The 22,226-nt window shown below is 46.0% G+C and overlaps 1 protein-coding gene across 3 annotated transcripts in view; it reads right to left on the bottom strand.

The window, feature by feature from the left end:
• The window catches only part of NSMCE1 (NSE1 homolog, SMC5-SMC6 complex component), a 39,796-nt gene extending 24,769 nt beyond the window's left edge, over positions 1-15,027 (bottom strand). Inside the window, exons 1-2 of one of the 3 annotated variants that reach the window (XM_047780257.1) lie at positions 14,965-15,027; positions 6,108-6,254 (exon numbers count right to left, since the gene is read on the bottom strand). In XM_047780257.1, coding sequence (XP_047636213.1) covers positions 6,108-6,243 — 136 coding nt within the window. In that variant the 5' untranslated portion in view covers positions 6,244-6,254; positions 14,965-15,027. Of the gene's footprint in view, positions 1-6,107; positions 6,255-14,372; positions 14,392-14,493; positions 14,725-14,964 lie in introns of those variants that run through there. The other 2 variants (XM_047780255.1, XM_047780256.1) reach the window with 2 other exon arrangements.
• Positions 15,028-22,226: the final 7,199 nt, after the last annotated feature.

Raw genomic sequence — 22,226 nt, 5'->3', positions numbered from 1 at the left:
TCTGCGACCTACACCACAGCTCACGGCAACGCCGGATCCTTAACCCACTGAGCGAGGCCAGGGATCGAACCTGCATCCTCGTGAGTACTAGTCTGGTTCACAACCTGCTGAGCCACAACAGGAGCTCCTGAATCATCTTTTCTATACATTGCTGGATTAGACTGGCAAAAACAGCGTTTAGAATTGTAGCATCGATGTCCATAAGGGACCTTGGTCTTTAGTTTTCTCTCCCTGCAACATCTTTGTCTGGCTTGGCGATCAGGTTAACACAAGCCTCAGAGAAGGAGTGGGGAAGCGTTCCCTCTTTCTGGTCAATTTTCTGGAAGATTTTGGGTGGGACTGGTAATACTTCTTCCTTGAATGTTTGTGAATTTCTATTCAGCAGGGAAGCCACCTGGGCCTGGAACAGGCACTATCCCCAGTTCCTTGTGAACATCCCGAGAGGGTCCCTAATTCTTTCAAAAGGTTCTTTCCCTGGTCCCCAGGTCATTCTCTCGCTGGTCAGTTCTCAGCCAGATCCTTGATGGGGGTGAAGGGGGTGCTGTACGGATCTCTGCTTTTCTCTCAGTGGATCGCTCTTCGCCAACGCCCTGTCCTGCAAACCCTAGCCGCTCTCTCCTCCTTGGACTCTCAGCTCAGAGACTCTGTCCAGCCTGCCTGGGTTTCCCCTGTGCCATGGCCTGAAAACTCTTTCACAGCAGTGAGCTGAGGCAGCGGCAATGCTCACCCCGTTTTCCCCTGGGGTATGAGAAATATACTTGATCTTTGTCCCTGTTCCTGGACACAGGGCTTCTACAGAGCTTCTAAAACTCTTGGAATTTCCAGACTGATAAGATGACAGGCCTGTCTTTTGTTCTAAAGAGATAATGACGTGACTCTTGGCAGGTCCCTAAGTAACTAGCTGCCAGAGAGACAAAGCCTTGATGAGATGCTTGGAACCTTCGGTCCCATCCCACAGCTCTGGGGAGAGGAGACTGAGCTAATCGCCAATGGCCAATGATTTGATCAATCAAGCCTATGTAATAAAAAAAAATCCCCCCCCCTTTTATTTTTGGCTTTATTGGGCCACACTCACAGCATATGGAGGTTCCCAGGCTAGGGATCGAATTGGAGCTCTAGCCGCCGGCCCAGGCCACAGCCACAGCAACACGGGATCTGAGCCACGTCTGCAACCTACACCACAGCTCACGGCAACGCTGGATCCTTCACTCACCGAGCGAGGCCAGGGATCGAACCCACAACCCCATGGTTCCTAGCTGGATTCATTAACCACTGAGCCACGGCGGGAACTCCAAAAGAATCCCTACAGGATGAGATTTGGTGAGCTTCCAGGATAGTGAACATATCAAGATGCTAGGAGGGTAGAGGAGTTACTTGGCGGTTCAGCAGGTGAGGATCTGGCATGGTCACTGCTGTGATGCAGGTTCAATCCCTGGCCTGGGAACTTTTGCAGTCTGCTGGTGTAGCCAAAAAAAAAAAAAAAAGATGCTAGGAGGGTAGAGCACCCAGAGAGAGCATGGACGCTCCAAACCACCCCTCCCCAATTCCCTGCCGTATGCATCTTAACCACATGGCTGTTCTTTCAGTCACTCCTTCTGAGAGCCTAAATAGTTTTATGATAACCTGGCACAAATGCAGGTAAAATGTTTTCCTGAGTTCTGTGAGCCATTCCATCCACTCATGAACCTGAGGAGGGGGTCGTGAGAACCCCTGACTCATCGCTGGTCAGTCAGAAGGAAGTATGAGTAGCCCGGGACTTGCCACTGGCATCTGAAGTAGGGCCGATCTGGAGGGACTAAGCCCTCTCACTGGTGGGGGGATCTGACGCTAACTCCAGGGAGACTGTGTCAAAATTGAACTGCATTATTGGACACCCAGTTGGTGTCCGAAGAACTGGGTGTGTGGAGGGGTGGATAGTGTTGGAAAAGAAAATGCCTATTTGGTGTCAAGAGGGGAAAAAAAGCCCTCACTGCCTACCTTTCCAGAGAGCAATGTCCCGCATTGACAAATGTCCAGGGTTGCATTTATTTTGCCTATTTTTTGATTGTTTCAGACCGGAAGGTAACTGAGTCCCTGTTACTCTATCTTGGTCAAGAGTGAAAACCCTCGAATCCCAGTCCTCTTAACCCCCACTCCCTAGGCCTCTCATGCTTCCATCAAGGGGGCTTATCCTGGAATCATCTGATTCCACGTCTGTATGACTCATGGGAACCAAGACGAAGCAAAAGCTGCCTCTCTGTGTCACCAGCCCTGCGCGGATGCCTGGCCCACGGGGGACGTCTCAGGAAGTGATACTGGCAGACCACAAGTGTGCCCACAAGCCCTGGATCAAACTCTAAGGTGCTCTAAGAACACAGGCCCCCAGCGGCAGGAAGAAAAGGCCAAGGCTTTCCACCAGGATGTCAGGAAAAAAAATAAAAAGTCTTCACCAGCCAGGACATGGGGGAAATTTGCTTTCCTTTAATGGCAGCAAGGAGCGAGTCCAAACAAGAGCCCAGAGACTAGGAAGTGCTTTGATAAACTGGACAGATGCCGTGGGAAACTGCAATTAGAATAACTTGCAATTTCAGTCACTCCTTCTGAGAGCCTAAATAGTTTTCGGGTTGGTAAAAGGGGACTTTCTGGGACTCTCTTCAAAAGGAAGGCGCTTTAGAATCTGGGTCTTACAAGTATTCATTTAATTTTAGATCATTTCATCCCGTCATTCCTTGGTTTAAAAACCTCTCCAGTAACGTTAATGCATAGACACCAACTTTTCTCTCTCGTTTCTTTTAAAACGGAGGATGGGAGAAAACAAACTCTCGCTCTATCTCAACTACCCGAGGCATAACCATATCTTAACGCGCAGAAGTGGTACGTGAAGGGTGAAGAATAAAAAACAATTCTGGAGTTCCCATCGCGGCTCAGTGGTTAACGAATCCGACGAGGAACCATGAGGCTGCGGATTCGATCCCTGGCCTTGCTCAGTGGGTGAAGGATCCGGCATTGCCATGAGGTGTGGTGTAGGTCGCAGACGCGGCTCAGATCCCGCGTTGCTGTGGCTCTGGTGTAGGCCAGCGGCTGCAGCTCCAATTCGACCCCCAGCCTGGGAACCTCCATATGCCATGGGAACGGCCCTAGAAAAGGCACAAAAAGCCAAAAAAATTTAAAAAATAAAACAATTCCTAGACACATTTTACAGGACTTTCCTAAATTAGGTCATGACAACTTTAAAGGTCAAATAAAGGCAAAAACACTTTCATTTTTAGTACTGAGGCATCAGAAAGCTCCTTGCAGGGAGCTATGAAACTTCCCCATCATCATTAAAGCTCCCATTCAGGACCTAGAGGAGAAACTTAAAAGGGAGAAGAAATGGCCACACAGGGAAGATTAAGAAAAGCATGATTCTGCCCATCGCTGGTGGCCACGGAGGGCCGGGCTTAAAGTCCTGCTGTGCTTTTCAAAGAGCGAGAAAAGGCAGCTTGACAGGAGTGATGGTCCCTTTCCAGAAAGGAGGCTCTCACCAAAGACCCCGACCTACCCCAGTCTAGGCAATTAGAGCAGGTGTATGCTCTCCAGAAGGAGAGTCTCACACACGGTAATAATTACATCACTCTCCCGCTTCAAACCCTGCGAGGGGTCTGCAATGTCCACAGAATTACGTTAAACAAAACAAAACAAAACAAAAAAAAACATGACGGTGTACAGTCATGGGCTCTTTATAACCCGTAAACCCACACGCCACAACTAGGTATCTCCTTCCCGCACAGCATGTGTTCCTGTCCAGAGTTTCCCACAGCATGTTATTTGCAGGTCAGGTAAGTTTGGACACTTAAGATTAAACAACGTTCAAAGGGATTCCCTGGAGTTCTCCTGCGGCGCAGCGGGTTAAGGATGCGGCATTATCACTGTGGCGGCTTGGGTCGCTGCTGTGGCATGGGTTCGCTCCCTGGCCTGGGCATCTCCACATGCTGTGGGTGTGGCCAAAAAAAAAAAAAAAAAAGGAAAGAAAAAAGGATTTCTTACTGCAGGGCTCCTCCAAGGTTTTAATTGGCCACCGTGCCCCACCAAGCTCCCAGGATTTCCTCACTGGACCAGCCGCTTCACACCCCGGCTCTTCTCTGCATGCCACCCTCTTTCCTCTCCCTTCCTCTGCACAGCAGGGAGAATACTGTCTCCCCACCGTCCTCCCCGCTTACTCCCCTTCCCCGCTCAGCTCCCTGGGATATGGTGGCTGCCCCTGCCACACGGCAGACTGCAGTTCTCCAGATGTGGCACCTGTCTCACGTCCCTCCAGGGGTGGGCCCTGAGCCCTCCCCCGCCCCAATAGCTTTCCCGGCCCCTCTCGGCCAGGCTCACCTCTATGCGCTCTCCACTCTGTCTTTTGAAAATGAGAAACACAGAAAGACAAACACGTGGAATGAAAAACACACACACATTCCTGCTGAGCAGAAGGGCAACCATGAGACTCTACTAATAATGCCATGTTGACTTCTTTCTCACAAATAAAAGAACAAAACAGGACACCGATGATGCGTCCTCTGATCTCCAGTAAGAAAACAAGCCCACTCCTCTCCCCAAAGGCAAGCACCTTGCAGTGTGGACTGTACGCCCTTCTCACCCACTTTCAGATTCTTACATGCAGGTGTACGTATTCATGAACAATGAAGGTTGTTCGGTTTTACCAAAAATGCAGCACAGTGACATTACACAACAGGTATAATTCGTCAACTTTCTTTTTCTTTCTTTCTTTCTTTTTTTTTTTTTTTTTGCTTTTTAGGGCCACGCTTGCAGCATATGGAAGTTTCCAGGCTATAGCAACGCCAGATCCGAGCTGAGTCTGCGACTGACACCACAGCTCATGGCAACACCGGATCCTTAACCCACTGAGCGAGGCCAGGGATGGAACCCGCATCCTCATGGATACCGGTCAGGTTCTTAACCTACTGAGGCACACAGGGAACTCCAACCTTCTTCTTCACTCAATAAGATCTACCAATATTGATTTCACTGACCTATCCACCTGGACCCTCGTGCTTCTACTGCTACTTCTGGTTACTGAAACCAGTCCTGTCTCTAAGGGCTCCACCTGTATTATCTTACTTACCCCTCCCAAGAGCTCACTGAGAAGACCCTCCCGATGCCCGATGCCCACGGCTGCTCCAGGGCAGGGATGGCACTCCACCGGTTTGGCCAAGTCCAAGGTTGTGCCCTTCGCCTCCGGGCTAAGCTACCAATAGCCAAATGGAACACCTTGCCTAGGCTGCGTATGTTGTATGTATCCTGTCTCTTAATGCTCTGAACCACCTTAGGTATGAAGTATGAATAATTATCCTCATTGTAGAGATGAATAAACCTGGACTGGAGAAGGCACTAGAGCTTTAGTGTGAACCATGACTATCTAGCATCCAAGTTCTCAGCCACTGGGCAAAATGTCAGATTTACTTGAAAAAAAAAAAAAAAAGTTGGAGTTGCTGCTGCCGTGCAATGGGTTAAGAATCCAACTGAAGCAGCTTGTGTCACTGCAGAGACACGGATTCAATCCCCAGTTGGGCAGGGTGGGTTAAAGGCTCCAGTGCTGGAGTTTGCATCGTGGCGCAGCAGAAACGAATCCGACTAGGAACCATGAGGTTGCGGGTTTGGTCCCTGGCCTTGCTCAGTAGGTTAGGGATCCGGCATTGCCGTGAGCTGTGGTGTAGGTCGTAGACGCAGCTCGGATCTGGCGTTGCTGCGGCTGTGGTGTAGGCCAGCAGCCATAGCTCCGATGGGACCCCTCGCCTGGGAACCTCCATACGCCGCAGGTGCGGCCCTAAAAAGCCAAAAAATAAAGTAAAGGATCCCTCGTTGCCTCTGCTTGCAGCACAGGTCGCAGCTGTGGCTCACATTCAATCCCTGGCCCAGGAACTTTCATCTGCTTTGGGTGTGGCCATAAAAAATGAACAAATAAATAAACAAATAAATAAAAGGACCCCCCCCCTTTTGCAGGGGCTGCCGTGAGATCATGTGAGACCTCAATGCCCAGGTCGGGAGTGTCGGTTGACGGGCTGCACGGTGCTAGTCCGAGGTCGCCAGCAGTCCGCCACGGCGTGGCGGCCGAGCACCCAGGGGAACGGGGGAGGGATACTCACGGTCATGGACCTTGTAGCAGTGCCTCTGCAAGCGCTTGATGTCGCACTCCTCCAGCACGCCGTGGGTCATCAGCAACTGCAGGAAGCGCCGGTGGACGTCGGTCATGACGCCCGCTCTCCGGGTGCTGCCCTGCATGTGTGCGGGAACTGCAAAGGAAGCGAAGGGAGTCGAGTCACGGCCCAGCGTGCCAACCAGCAACACGCCACGGGCCGCACCGATTTGTATGTCCACAGATACAAACCGGGCATGGCTTTTTTCTTTTTCTTTTTTTTTTTTTAAGGTTTTACTGAAACAGAGTTGCTTGGCAGGGTTGTGCGCATCTCCGCGGCACAGCCAAGGGCCTCAGTGATGCGGGGACACACCGGCATTGTCTTTCCGATTCTTCTCCCTCGGGGATGATCACAGACTCCTGGGCAGAGTTCCCCGTGCTTTATATGCAGGTCCCCATTGGGCAGTCATGCCAGAGACCTCTGTGGGCATGTGTTTGCTGTGGTGTCTAGAAGCAAGTTCAGGAGCTCCCATCGTGGAGCAGTGGTTAATGAGTCCAACTAGGAACCCTGAGGTTGCGGGTTCGATCCCTGGCCTTGCTCAGTGGGTGAAGGATCCAGCTTTGCCGTGAGCTGTGGCGTAGGTCGAAGATGTGGCTCGGATCCCGCGTTGCTGTGGCTCTGGCGGAGGCCGACAGCTGCACCTCCAACTAGACCCCTAGCCTGGGAACTTCCGTATGCCACGGGTGTGGCCCTTAAAAGACAAAAGACCGAAAAAAAAAAAAAAAAAACCCAAAAACAAAAACATACAAAAGCCTAGTAACAGACGAAGCACCAAAAAAGTGGTAGCTATTTTTACCAGTAGACGAGTCTGAGTCTGAAACTTGGCTCAGCCTCCTACCAGATCTACAGCCTGTGATAAATTTAGCTGAGGCCTGGTTTCTCACTGTAACATTAGAGAACTGCTGGAAAACACTTCATAAATGCTAGGCTCCTTCTCCTCTCCCAAACTGCTAGTAAAACAACTGTCGTGGGAGGACTACAGGGTGTTTTTAAAATCTCCTGCTCTCTACTAAAATGCTATCTTTCCACAAACCACAAAGATCAGAGCTGATAAAAGGACTGCATAAGCCCTGATCAAAAAGCCAGCTCCTGCCACAGAGAGGCGGCACAGTGCAGGGGAGAAGCCCGCTGGTTTAGAACCTGGCAGGTGGCTTTAAGACCAGTGCTTGCCCGACTTGTCTGACCTTAAGTATCACTTAACCTGTGTATCAAAAAACGCAGAACCTGGGAGTTCCCGTCGTGGCTCAGTAGTAACGAAACCCACTAGTATCCATGAGGACACAGGTTCGATCCCTGGCCTCGATCAGTGAGTTAAGGATCTGGCATGGCCATGGGCTGCACTGTAGGTCACAGACTCGGCTGGGATCTGGTGTTGCTGTGGCTGTGTGTGGTGGAGGCCAGCAGCTGCAGCTCCAATTCGACCCCTGTCCTGGGAACTTTCATGTGCTGCAGGTGCAGCCCGAAAAGTAAGGAAAAAATGCAGATCCCCAGGCCTTTTCTGGAGGTTCTGACTGCAGAGGGGCCTGGAAGTCTAAGGTTCTAATATCCACTTCAGGTGATGCCATGATCTTGGAAGAAATTTGCTGTTACCTTAGGCGAGTATAACATAGACCCATTTTTAACTAACATGCCTAATCTCAGTCTTTTCACCTATAAAATGGGGATAATAGTAACTATCTTTAAAGCATAAATTGCAGTTTAAATGAGACATGACTCTCCGGGGTTTGCCAAGAATCTGGCACCAGGAAATATACAAAAAGGCTAGTTATTGCTCTTTTTTTTTTCTTTTTCTTTTTCTTTTTCTAATGGCCTTCACACCTCTGGCATATGGAAGTTCCCAAGCTAGGGGCCAAATCTGAGCTGCAGCTGCCAGCCTACACCACAGCCACAGCCATGGCCACACCCGATCTAAGCAGCATCTGCGACCTACGCTGCGGCTTGAGGCAATACCAGATCCTTCACCCACTGAGCCGGGGCCGGGGATTGAACCCACATCGCCATGGATGCTATGTTGGGCCCTTAACCCGCTGATCCACCATATGAACTCCCTCGTTCCTGTTCTTTTCCAACAGCAGCATCGGCTGGGCCTCAGAGCTGAGCCGGTGCCCTATCTCACGACCAGCTTCTCCGACTGCCTGCCCACTAGCCTCGAGAGTATCTCCCCGGCATCTCGGCCTCAACCAGTTCTAAACTAGACTCGCTTCCTCCTCCCGCCATCCTCAACCCTCTCCCTTCCCCGAGTCCTCTTCACGAACCATGTGGCTTGGGTTGTTAGTATTCACACAGACACACGGTCCTGAGCATCAAAACCTGATCCTCCGCTCCCTCAACCTCAGATCCAGCCCATCATCAAGTCCTGCCAAGTTCATCTCCACCACTAGGATCGAGTACCTTATTCAGCCATTCTATTTTTATATACTGAGCATCCCTTATATGCCAGCGGTTGTTCCAGGCACAAGAACAGAATGTGCCTGGCTAAGGAATTTGGACTTTTAGCTCAGAAAACTTTGGAGATCTCAGGCTCTCCAAAAACTAAGGCCCTTTAAGCAGATGATAAAGCCAGGCTGTTAAATCAGATCAAAAACTTGTCAAAGTGAATGATGAATAAAACTTAGCTATAAGATACAAAAGTTAATTCTTTTTTTTTTTTTCCGCTCTTTAGGGCCCCACTCATGGCATATGGAGGTTCCCAGGCTAGGGGTTCAATTGGAGCTGCAGATGCCGGCCTACACCACAGCCACAGCCATAGCAACTCCGGATCCGAGCTGCGTCTGCAACCTACACCACAGCTCAGGGAAACGCCAGATCTTTAACCCACTGAGCGAGGGCAGGAATCGAACCCTCAACCTCATGTTCCCTAGTCGGATTCGTTTCCACTGTGCCACGACGGGAACTCCCCTATAAAATTTACTTCTAAAACATACGAATGCTAAAAAATTTAAAGTAAAAGGACAGGAAAATATGTACTCTGCAAACTAACAAAAAGAAAGCTGGTGTGGCTATATTAACAGGACACAAAATAGGCTTTATGGTGGAAAAGCATTACTAGAGATAAAGATGTCCATATAAAGCAATAAAAAGTTTCAATTACAAAGAAGATGTAACAATTTTAAATGTTTTAAACACCTAATAACAGAGCCTCAAAACAGTTAAGACAAAAATAATCAGAACTACAAAAAGAAACATATAGGAGCACCCGCTATGGCACGGTGGGTTAAGAATCTGACTGTAGCAGCTCAGGTTGCTGTGGAGGTGAGGGTTCGATCCCCCGCCTGGCACAGTGGGTTAATGGATGGGTGTTGCTGCCGCTGCATAACTGTGGCTTGGATTCAGTCCCTGGCCTGGGAATTTCCGTGTGCTGCAGGTACAGACATAATTTAAAAAGAAAAAAAAAAAAATACAAATCCACAACCACAGTGGGAGATTTTAACATATCCCTCTCAATTACTGGTAGAATGCACCAAAAAAAACCCTGTAAGTTTAGAAAAGATCTGTACAACACAGCGAACAGCTTAATCCAATGGACGTGCAGGAAACACTGCACCCAACAGCTACAGAATACAGAATCTTCAAGCACACCCAGAACAATTTTACAAAGTGCCACACATGGGCTGGAAAGCAAGTCTTAACAAACTAAAGGACTGGTCTCATATAAAACATGTCCTGTGGCTGCAATGCAATAAAAGCGGAAACCAGAAACAAAAAGAAAAGTAGAAAAACTGTTTAGAATTTCAGAAATACACTCTTAAGCAATCTATTATCCAAGAGGAATTATTAATGGAAGTTAGGAAATATTTTCAATGGAAAAAAACAAAATATTACACACAGAAACTGGTGGGAGAAAACTCTAGCAGTAGAGAGACATTAACAGTAATAAATATTTATCTGTTGTAGGAGAGGGTGTGAAAATAATGAGCTAGACATTCACCTGAAGAAGCTATAAAGAATAACAGCAAATCAAATCCAAAGAAAATTAAAAATAAAGACCAGAAATTAATGACACAGAAAACAAGTCCATATCGGAAAAAAATCAACAAAACCAAAATTATTCTTTGAAAAAACTTAATAAAAGTGGCAAACCTCTGACAAGATTTTTCCAAGAGAGAGAAAACTTATAAATACACAATATTTGGAAGGAAAAAGGGAAACTAGTTGCAGATACAAACATTTAAAAAAAAGATATTATAGACTTAAAATAATCTGACATTCTAAATATGTACAAAGTCACAGGAAATTCATTCAAAACTAACTAAAGATCATTTCAAAACCTAAACAATTTTATAACCATTAAAGATATGGGAAATTTAAGAGTTCCCGTCATGGTCCAGTGGATACGAATCAGACTAGGAACCATGAGGTTGCAGGTTCGATCCCTGGCCTCACTCAGTGGGTTAAGGATCCAGTGTTGCTCTGAGCTGTGGTATAGATTGCAGACGAGGCTCGGATCCCGTGTTGCTGTGGCTGTGGTGTAGGCCAGCAGCTGCAACTCTGATTTGACCCATAGCCTGGGAATCTCCATATGCCATGGGTGTGGCCCTAAAAAGCAAAAAAGCCAAAAACAAGACATAGGAAATGTATCTTCCCACAAAGAAAACTTCGGGTCCCAACGGATTTATCAAGAAGTCCTACCAAACATTCTAGAAACAAATATTTTCAAATGTTATACAAACTCTCCTAGACCCAGAAAAAGTGCAAACTGTCCTCAAATCATCTGATAAGGCCGATATAAGTTAGGGCACTGAAATCTAACAAAGGCTTCCAAAGGAAGCAAAATGAAAGCCCAGTATCTTTCATAAACACAGCTGCAACAGTCTTAAGCAAAATGTTAAAGTGAATCCAGCATGTGAAAAGAATGAAATACTGTGATCAAGCTTGGCTTATCCTAGCAGTGGTTTGACATCTGAAAACCCATCAAATGTCAACAATATCTCAGCAAAGCTGGGGTGGAGGTGGCGGGTGGGAGAAAAGGAGAAAACCAATCAGTGTGAGCCAGCACATTCATAGAATAAAGGAGAAAAGCATCTTAATGTAGGTAGAAAATACAGTTGATAAAATGCTGGAGTTTCCGTCATGGCTCGGTAGTTAACAAACCCGACTAGTATCCATGAGGACAGGGGTTCAATCCCTTGCCTCGCTCAGTGGGTGAAAGGATCCTGTGTTTCTGTGGCTGTGGCTGCTACAGCTCCGATTGAACCCCTAGCCTGGGAACCTCCATATGCCACAGGAGCGGCCCAAGAAATAGCAAAAAGACAAAAAAAAAAAGTTGATAAAATGAAGCATTTGTTCATAATAAAAACTCTTTAACAAACGTGGAATAGAAGGGAACTTCCTTTATGTACTAAATGACATCTACAAAACCCCAAGGCACACATCATACTTAAGGATGAAACGTTAAAAGCCATCGCTTTAAAATTCAAGTTGATCCAAGGCAATGCATCAGCACAATTCCAATCAAAATCCTAACATGCTTTGGGTACATGTCTGTGTGTGATTTGACAAGATGATTCCAAAATGTGGAGTTCCCGTTGTGGCACAGTGGTTAACGAATCCGACTAGGAACCATGAGGGTGCGGGTTCGAGCCCTGGCCTCGCTCAGTGGGTTAAGGAGCTGTGGTGTAGGTCGCAGATGCAGCTCGGATCTGGCATTGCTGTGCCTGTGGTGTAGGCTGGCAGCTACAGCTCCATTAGACCCCTGGCCTGGGAATCTCCATATGCGGCAGGTGTGGTCCTAAAAGGACAAAAGCCAAAAAAAAAAAAAAAAGTACTGGAAAATGGAAAGACAAGGCAGCAAAGCCACTGTTGGGAAAGAAAGATAAAGGCAGGGCTTGCTACTAGGTACCAAAACTTATTATAGAATAATGAATAAAGCACGACAATTGTACAAAAATGGACAAAGAAGAACAATGGAACAGAACAGACATCTAAGAAATAGAAACATGTGTGTGTATATATATATACACACACATGATATATTAGAGAAACGGATATTTGATATATTAGAGAAACGGAACTCCAGTTCAAAGCACACTTTTCCATGAAAGGTGCCAGAACAACCCATTACCCACACGTGAAAGAAAAATCAAAATAAAATTAGACCCTTACGTCATATGATGCACACAGATCAATTCTCAAGGATAAAAAGTCATAAGAAAGGAGACACTATAAAACTTTCCAGACAACACCGGAGTATATCTTTATGACCCAAAGGTGGTGAAGGACTTCTTTAAAGGATATGAAAAGTGCAAACCATAAAACGACACAATGATAAACCCAACTGCTAAAATGAAGAACTGCTGCTCACCAAACACACAGCAAGGGGAGGCGAGCGACAAAGAGAGAAGCCAAGCCCAACCTGGAAGGTATCTGAAACACAGCGGAGCCACGAATGATCCATATTCAGATTATACCAAGAACTCTCACAAATCGGTAAGGGGAAGACAACTGCACGAGGAAAAGGAGCAAGAGAAATGTCACCAAGAGAATGAACGAAGGACTAAGAAACACAGAAAGAGATTCTCAGTGTCGCCACGCCCATCACCAAACAGGCACAGCTTCTTAAGAAGGACAAGGCTGAGACGTTCATCAACTGCTGGTCCAATAGTAAGTCTTAGAACCCCTTCAGACATCCACTGGACACTCCTAGCACATCTGCATCTCCCCAGAAATCCACTGTTAAGTATATACTTCACGGAAACACCCGCATTTACCCCAAGAAGTATGTCTACGAAGCGCAATGTAGTAACAAAGATCAGGCAACAGTACGAGTGTCAATCAACGGAAAAATCACCTACATAAAGCATTTATAATACGGTGGAATTCAAAAAAAACAAAAACAAAAAAACGACGCAGAGCTACTCACAGAAACATGGATGCATCTCAGAAACATAACATCATGTGCGAAAATCAAGTCACACAAAATATATTCAGGTCCCATTTACATGGATCCTGGGGCCTGGGAACTTCCACCTGCCGTGAGTGCCCACCACCACCACCACCACCACCCCGGCCCCAAAAGAACCCATTTACATAAACTCCGATCTCCAAATGAGCAAGACTGTGCCCTGCATTCACGTGAGAGACACAGATACTAAAAATTACGTAGAAAAATAAAGGAAGGATAACATGATATTCAGGGCAGTGGTTATCTTTTGGGGAGGGGAGAAAAGGATCCAATGGTGGCTTTGAGGATACAATACTGTTCTATTTCTTAAAAGTTCTATTTCAGTGGAGGCTTTGAGGATATGAAATATCCTATTTCTTAACTGGGTGGTGCGTGGACGGGTATTCACTGTAGTTTTGTTCTTTAAATTTACGTCACACATTTCTATGGGCATATTACTTATCCTAATTGTAAAAAGAAGAAAATGATGTAAAATACGTTAAGTAACAGCCAAAATAAATTTTACTAAGAGGACGGAGGTAAAGAATGCTATAATTTGGGGGGAAGGGATGGGAAAATTAAGTGGAAAGATAATCTATAGACTTGTTTATGCATAGAAACCAGTTGTCTCTATGAAGGGGAGATGGGCTAGCCATGAGCATGTATTACCTACCCAAATTATTATTTTATTTATATTTTTTACAGCCACACTCGTGGCATATGGACATTCCCAGGTTAGGAGTCGAATCAGAGCTGCAGCTGAGGCCTACACCACAGCCACAGCCACACTGGGTCCGTGCCATACCTACGACCTACACAATGCTGGATCCTTAACCCACTGAGCAAGGCCAGGAATTGAACCTGCATCTTCGCTGGTCTGGTTCTTAACCTGCTGAGCCACCAGGGGAACTCCTAGGTACCCAAATCATTTAAAAACAGAATGTCTGCAGAACAAGCAAACCTCAAATAGAACCATCTGTGCCAAGAGCGAGATATATATGTGCATGCTTCCTGTGCACAGTCCTATTTAATCCTCCCCAGAACCTTATGAGGAAAGCATTACTGACCCCATTTTTCAGATGAGGAAACAGAGGCTGAGAGGGCACAAGGCCACACAGAGTTAGTGATGGAGACAGGGAGTGACCATACAAAGCATGGTTAGAAACTGCCACACCCCCAGTCCAAACAAGGGCAAAATATGAGCGGATCAACAAAATTATGATTCCAGGTTTCTTATGTGCAACGCTTAAATCTAAAAAGTTCTCAAAAACAAATCCTTTAAGTTTGAAAACCCCATCTGGCTTCAGGTGAGACTATTCATGCTTGTTGTTTACCTTCTTAGTGGGAATATGCATCTATTCAGCTGTGAAAAAAAAGTAATGTATCTGATGACAAGACGCTGCCGGAGACCCCAAGGAAGATATGACAGGACATATAATAAATGCCCCAAATTACCTTTCGAGAATCCTAGAAATTCGGGATTGTGAACACATCTAGCCTCGGAGCTTTAAAATAAGGGGCTGTGGACTTGTACAAAGAAGTTGTGGACCCCAAAAAGAGAAGCCCAGTGTCGGCGAGCCTGACAGGGTGGTCAACGAAAGCCGTATTTTACGTATTCAGTTTAGAGAGGATTCTAATGCTTTCTCAGCTAATATTACGATGTAAATTACCTAATATTACGATTTTAAAATGTCTGTGGGTGAGGGACTAGGTTCCGGTCTACCTGCCTCTGCAGCCCCTCTCGGGGCCTCAGTTTCCCCATCAGGAAATGAGAAACCGCGGCCCCCCGGCCCCCGGCGCCACACTGCGACACAGCATCGGGCCGACCCCCGGGGCCTGACCCCCACCTGCCGCCCGCCCCTCGCCTTCCCGGACAACTCTCTTCCTTCCCCGTAAGCCTCGCGCCCCCGCGGCCCGATTACCCACCGCGGCGCCCAAACGCAGCCCACACTGCCGGCGGCGTTAGCAAAAAGGCGGGCTCGGCTCCTCCTTCTGGGCGGGGCGAAAGCAGTCGGGGCACTACCATTGGTGGTCCTTGCAGATTCGCTCCTCCCACCAGGTGACGCACTTCCTGTTCTCCCGTTGCCATGGTGCCGGGGAATCCGCCAGTTAGGGCAGGGGTAAGCGCATCCCACGCGGCTCACGCCCTGCACCTTACTGGAAAGGGCTTCCGCTTTTCGTCCTCCGCCTCCTGCCCGGCAGCTGCACCCCACGCGGTGAAAAGAGGAAGACAAAGAATGCAGCCTTAGTGTGACCGATTCCGTGGGCTGATGTGCCCTGTCCTGGGCCTCAGTTTCTCCATTTATAGAACTGACAGAGTCACTTCACGATCAAGAACGAGGCTTCTGGGAGTACCCGTCGTGGCGCAGTGGTTAACGAATCCGACTAGGAACCGTGAAGTTGCAGGTTCGATCCCTGCCCTTGCTCAGTGGGAATAATAATAATAGTCCTTGCTCAGTGGGAATAATAATAATAGTCCCTATGGGGGAATCCCCTATGGCTCAGCAGAACTGAATCTGACTAGTATCCATGAGGACACAGGTTCCATCCCTGCCCTTGCTCAGTGGGTTAAGGATCCCGGTTGCATGAGCTGTGGTGTAGGTCGCAGATGCAGCTCAGATCCCGGGTTAGTGTGGCTGTGGGTTAGTGTGGCTATGGCATAGGCCAGCGGTTACAGCTCTGATAGTTTACAGCTCTGATATGATGCGGGGCGGGGGGGGGGGACTAAAAAGCGAAATAATAATAGTCCCTATGAAATAATGTATTTAGAAGGTTGTTTTGTCTTTTTTTTGTCTTTTTAGGGCCGCACCCGCGGCATATGGAGAGTCCCAGGCTAGCGGTCTAATCGGACCTGTCTGCCGGCCTATGCCAGAGCCACAGCAATGCCATATCCAAGCGGCATCTGCAACCTACACCACAGTGGGGGATCTTTAACCCACTGATCGAGGCCAGGGATCGAACCTGCAACCTCATGGTTCCTAGTCAGATTCGTTTCCACGGCGCCAGGATGGGAACTCCTGTTTTGAAGTCTTTTAAACACACATGGAAGTACCGATTAAATGTTTGCTGCTTTCTTACATAAGGTTTGTTGTGAGAAGTAAATGCAATTAACAGACGTGAGCGAACTGTTCGGAGTCTCCAGGGCACTTTATGAACGTTTGTATTCCAGTCCCTAGTCTGAGAGCTGGTTGGACAGACTAGCAGGGGCCACAGGTAACGGGTGACTTATTATAGACCAGTAGAAAGTACAAGTATCTATCTCTGTGATGATAGCTTTAAGTCCCTACTTGGCTGGTTACCATTCCTGTGATCTTGGACAATATCTCAACCTCTCTGGACCTCACCTGCTGAGGGGGGTAAGAAGCAGAGTGTGGTGGCTAAAAGCTTGAATTCCATAACTAGACCATCTGGATTTGAAACCTGGTTCTTAAACTCAGAATCTGTGCAACCCAGGCTTCTCCGTTTTCTCCATAGATTAGTGAACTGACATTCTGCAGAATAAAGGGGCTGGGACGATGCTAGCAGATTGAGGGGAGTCAAAGGGTTTGGAACAGATGCCGAAGGGGATGCAAAAGTGCAGTTCCAGCTGAGGTTGACACCATAAACATGTAGAGAGGAGAGTCAATTACCGGAGCCTCCCCCCCACCCTCCCCCAGTTTCCCATCCCAGTGTCAGAGGCCTCAGAGCAGAAGCTCAGTGTGGGTTCATTCTGCGGTGGGGCTTGGTTGGGCATATGCAGCCAACTCTAGAAGACAAAGCACCTGGAAAGCCATGATGAGAGGGCCTTTGAAGTGATCCACTGTGGCGTGGGTGGGCAAAGGTAGGAGGGAGGGGTCGTGCTGAGAAATTAACATGGAGGGTACCACAACCAGAGGCCTCAGTGGATTGGGTTCAGTAGAAGCAAGCAGTGAGTCAGGATCAGAGTTCATGATGAGGCAAGGACACACCACGGGCCAACTGTCCTGACTCAGCATGACTTCACTGTCAGAAGACAGCCCATTCTCTAGCTGGCTCAGTGAGGCTCTGTCAGGACCTTTGAGATGCCAGACATTAGACTGTCTGCCACGGGGCAGCTCTAACAGTTCAGGTGTTCTTTGAAAAGTTACAAGAGCCACGTGTACATAAATCTGTTGTACCTAAGTGAGGTGGCTGAGGTCTCAGCTAAAGGGGAAGCTTGGGGCCAAATCATAGGCCAAGGTCTTTAACCTGAAGATCCTAGAAGCTATCGGAGAGGAAGTGATGAGACAGATTTGCAGTTTAGAGAAAGAACATTGGCCCATCTGTTCTTTTCAAACACCGTTAAAAGGTTTACAGAAACTCTGTACTGGCCACAAAGGAAGTCTCGATAAATTCCAAAGAATCTGTAGACTGCATTCGCAAACCACAGCGAAGTAAAATTAAAAATCAACAACAAAAGGAGAGCCCCAAAGAAACCCATACAACTCACAGAATACACTTTAAATTAGTAACTGCAGTTGCTTCGGAGGGAGGGGGCCAGGAAGACAAGATGATTTGGTTTTTATCATGTCCATCTATTACTTATGAAAAATAACATTGAAAATTACCAGCATACATTTGCGTTTTCATTCTGAAGCTGGGTATTTATTATACTAATTTTTATATCGTTTGTATTTTGAAAGACTTTATGATACATTTTTAAAAGAAAAAGGCCTGACACTTGGAAACTGAAAAAATACACACTGCTTGAAAAGAAAACCAATACAGAAATTATAATCATCTCTATATTTAGAGATGATTGACAATAAAATCCTGACATATAACTTGTGGGATCCAAGTCAAACAATAATTAGAGAGGGATCTATAGCCTTAAGTGTATTTGTGACAAAGCAAGAAAACAAAAGGTAAGTGTTTAACTTAAGAGGCAGAAAAATAGTAACAATTGAAAAGAAAACAAAAGGAAGGAAATAATTAAAAAGCAAAAAGGGAAGAGTAAAATGAAAAACCAAAGAAAATGAAGTTGATTATGGAAACCAGGAGCTGGTGTTCTGTTAAAGACAAATAAAATAGACAGCCTTCCTGTGAGACTGAGAAAATGACACAAATCAGCCATATTATAAATGGCAAAGGGGACATACCAGATAGAGTAAAAATGTTAGAAAAATGTAAGTGTGTAGGAGTTCCCGTCGTGGCACAGTGGTTAATGAATCCGACGAGGAACCATGAGGTTGCGGGTTCGATCCCTGGCCTTGCTCGGTGGGTTAAGGATCCAGTGTTGCCGTGAGCTGTGGTGTAGGTCGCAGACGTGGCTCGGATCCTGAGTTGCTGTGGCTCTGGTGTAGGCCGGAGGCTACAGCTCCGATTCGACCCCTAGCCTGGGAACCTCCATGTGCTGCGGGAGCGGCCCAAGAAAATGGCAAAAAGACAAAAAAAAAAAGAGTGTACTGAGAACAACTTTACGCCAAGATGTCTGAAAACCTAGATAAAAGATGGCATTTTTGACAAAAATACAAATTACAAAACTTGGCCCCCACAGATATAGATCAATAATCACTAATGAAATTGAAAAGTGGTTTAGAAGATTGACTCCAACGGCCAAAGTACCTAGACCTAGTTTACTGGAGTGATACACCGAATGCAAAACAAAACTGTATTGTACAAACCACCCTGAAATATGCGCAAGATAAAGTAGCCTATCTAGCACGTTCTATGAGGCTAAGTCTACTCTTGATACCAAAACAACAATAGCAGAATTAAAGCCATTGTCAGCTCCATCTAAATTACAAAACATGGGGAGTCTCGTTGTGGCTCAGTGGTTAACAAACCGGACTAGTATCCATGAGGCCACGGGTTCGATCCCTGGCCTCACTCAGTGGGTTAAGGATCTGCCGTTGCCATGAGAGGTGGTGTAGGTTGCAGATGTGGCTCGGATCCCACATTGCTGTGGCTGTGGTGTAGGCCAGCAGCTACAGCTCCGATTTGACCCCTAGCCTGGGAACCTCCGTATGCCTCGGGTGCAACCCTAAAAAGACAAAAGACAAAAAAAAATAAAAAACCACGGGTGCAAATTTGAATCTCTCTGTGTATCTTCCAGAAGAGGAAATTTCACATGGCCGGGAAATGTATAGAATAATGTTCAACCTTACTATTGTTTGGAAATAAAACCAAAAAGATACCCATTTTCCCCCATAAGAATGACAGAAGGTTGTCAAGGGTAAGATGAGATGAGTATTCCTATACGTGAATGGTGGCGTTGTAAACAGCATAGGCGCTCTGGAGAGCAATTTGGTGTTACTGAAATTGAAAAAGCTTACCTGGCAATTCCCCTTCTAGGAAATGAACTGGAGAAAAAAACCTCTCTTGTGTTCTTGAGAAGGTTTGCTTGCTACAGTGTTGACAGTAGAGAAAAAAAAAAAATCAAACATCTTTACCAGGGAAATGAAAAAGCAAACAGCTATTCAGGGACCATAGGCAATGGTGTAACATTAAAAGGGATGAATTAACCCACAAGTATCTCCATGGATGAAGCTGAAAAGCAAAGCATGGAGGTCGGGGGGTGGGGGGGGAACGCAAGATAACAAAAATGATGCACCAGGATTAGCTATTATGCGAACATTGGTGAAATGCATAAGGGGAATGTTTTATATGTGCAATAGATAAATATATGCTTATAAAAGTATTTTCATTTCAGGGATTGGAAATATTGTCCCAAAACCAAACTAGACGGCCTCCAGGAAGGGGGAAGGAGGCCTGGGATGGGGTAGAATATATCCCTCAAGAAGTCCTGAGTTTATCTGTAATGCTCCAATTTTAAAATAAAAGAACAGAACCATATATTCATATAGTGTTTGTATAATTTTTAAAAAGGGGATTGAGTTAAACGTGCCAAGATGCTAACAGTGGTTATTGCTGAATGGTGGGAAAATGGATGACTTTCGCTTTTCTCACTTTCACTTTTCTGTGTTTTAAAAAAAAAAAAAGGTTTTTTCTTTGTTTTTTTAGGGTCGCACCCACAGCACACGGACATTCCCAGGCTAAGGTTGAATCAGAGCTGCAGCTGCCACCTAAGCCACAGACAGCAACACCAGATCTGAGGTACGTCTTCGACCTATACACAGCTCACGGCAACGCCGGATCCTTAACTCACTGAGCGAGGCCAGGGATTGAATCCACATCCTCTTGAATAGTAGTTGGATTCTTTACTACGGAGCCACAGTGGGAACTCCTTAAAAATTTCTAATAGGAAGAGTGAAAATAAGAAAAAGAATGAAAACTACATTTTTAATTTTTAAAAGTGGATGGTGGGAGTTCCTATCGTGGCTCAGCAGAAACAAGTGTGACTAGCATCCATGAGGACACAGGTTCAGTCCCTGACCCTGCTCAGTGGGTTAAAGATCTGGCGTTGCTGTGAGTTGCAGTGTAGGTCCCAGACACGACTTGAATCCGGTGTTGCTGTGGCTGTGGCTCCCATTTGACCCCTCTCCTGGGAACTTCCTTGCACCGCAGGCTGCTACCCTACAAAAGCAAAACACTCAACAAACACTATGATCCCTGTTTAGAGTCCGAGAAAGACTGGGACACTGAATTGAGAAATATCCTCGCTGCTAGAGGCAGTGTAGACCATTTAGTTTTCATAAAGGGCAATTTGGCTGTGCCCATCAAGAGCCTAGACATATGATTTTCTTTGACCTTATAAGTCTGTTTCTGGGAATCTGAGGACATAATCAGAGATGCACACAAAAGTTAATGTAGGAAGACGTGCATCATAGCCTTAATTCCATCAGGGGAAAATGGCCACAATTTAAATGTCTCCGTGTAGTTACAAAGGAGAATGGTTGGCATAAGTTTAAATTCTGCTGAACATTATGTAGCCTGAAAATCGTGTTTTCAAAGACTAAGTGAGGTCAGGAAAAAAAAAAAAACAACAACACATACTGCATAATATTTTAAGGGAGAGAAAGTAAACTAAAAAACTGGAAGAATATATACTAAAGTATTCTCGGGGGGAGGTATCTCTGAGGGGATCACAGGAAGATTTTTTTTCCTTGTCACTGTCCCATGTTTTCCAATTTTTCTGCAAAAATACCTTTTATTTGACACTCATGAGAAATATTATTTTTCAAAATAAATTGAGCCTGTGATTATGAGGATTTCAGATGTAATGACATTGACGCTGTAAACACTGGGCTATGGTTACTGCCATGTTTAGCCTGCATCATCTGAAAATTGTTATACAAAAGGGAATTTGCCCTTTAACTAGATTATCCCTTTAAGCACTAACATTTTTAAAGTTTTTCTCTTTTCTGTATTAATAATTTTAAAAAACTTATCTGCCATCTTAAGCAAACAATGGCTTAACAGGGAAATCTCCGACGACAGCTACCACTTGTGTTTGCAGGAAATACCTGCATTTTTAATTGTAGCATCACCTTTTTTTTTTTTTTTCCGTCTTTGTCTTTTTAGGGCTGCACCCATTCATACGGATGTTCCCAGGTTAGGGGTCCAGTTGGAGCTACAGCTGCTGGCCTACCCCACAGCTCACAGCAACGCCGGATCCTTAACCCGCTGAGCGAGGCCAGGGATTGAACCCGAAACCTCTTGGTTCCTAGTCAGATTCATTTCTGCTGCACCACGATGGGAACTCTAGTGTCACCTTTTTATAGTATTTTCATCTTCTTCCCTCTGTCAAAGGATCACCAGTCCTCATCTCTTTTTGTAATTGCCTTCTCTTAATGTCCCTTGCCCTGTGCAAATAAATAACCAGTCTTGTTGAAAAAGTGGCAAAAAAAGAGAGAGAGAGAAATCTCAGTAAAATGCATGTTTAGGGTTTTTTTCTATATTCACTTCTCAGGTCTCCGTTTTGCCTGCGTCTGTGCTCTCAACTATTTTCTAAGGAGTGCAATTACCAGAGAAGTGATTTTCAGATAAGATGCCAGGTCACAGTGATTTCCTAACCAACTTAAAAGAAAAACTTATCGACAGTTGAATTCAGGGCAAGTTGATCAAAACTCCAAATTTGATCCCGAGTAGGCTTTTTAAGAGCTCTTGGAGTGCAGTGACTGTTCTGATCACATAAGGAGAATTCTACCCTCACTCTTCCAAGGCTGGTCCATGGACCAGGCATCCACATCACCTAAGCATCCTCATCCCCCATCTGTGGTGACATCTCACAAGATGAGCTTGGGGCTCTGTGCTCATCTACTGGAACAGAATCTGCATTTTAACAAGAT

Source organism: Phacochoerus africanus, chromosome 5, assembly GCF_016906955.1.
Source record: "Phacochoerus africanus isolate WHEZ1 chromosome 5, ROS_Pafr_v1, whole genome shotgun sequence".
NCBI lineage: Eukaryota > Metazoa > Chordata > Mammalia > Artiodactyla > Suidae > Phacochoerus > Phacochoerus africanus.
Note: the sequence above shows the minus strand (reverse complement) of the source record. Positions and strands in the feature narration are given on the sequence as shown.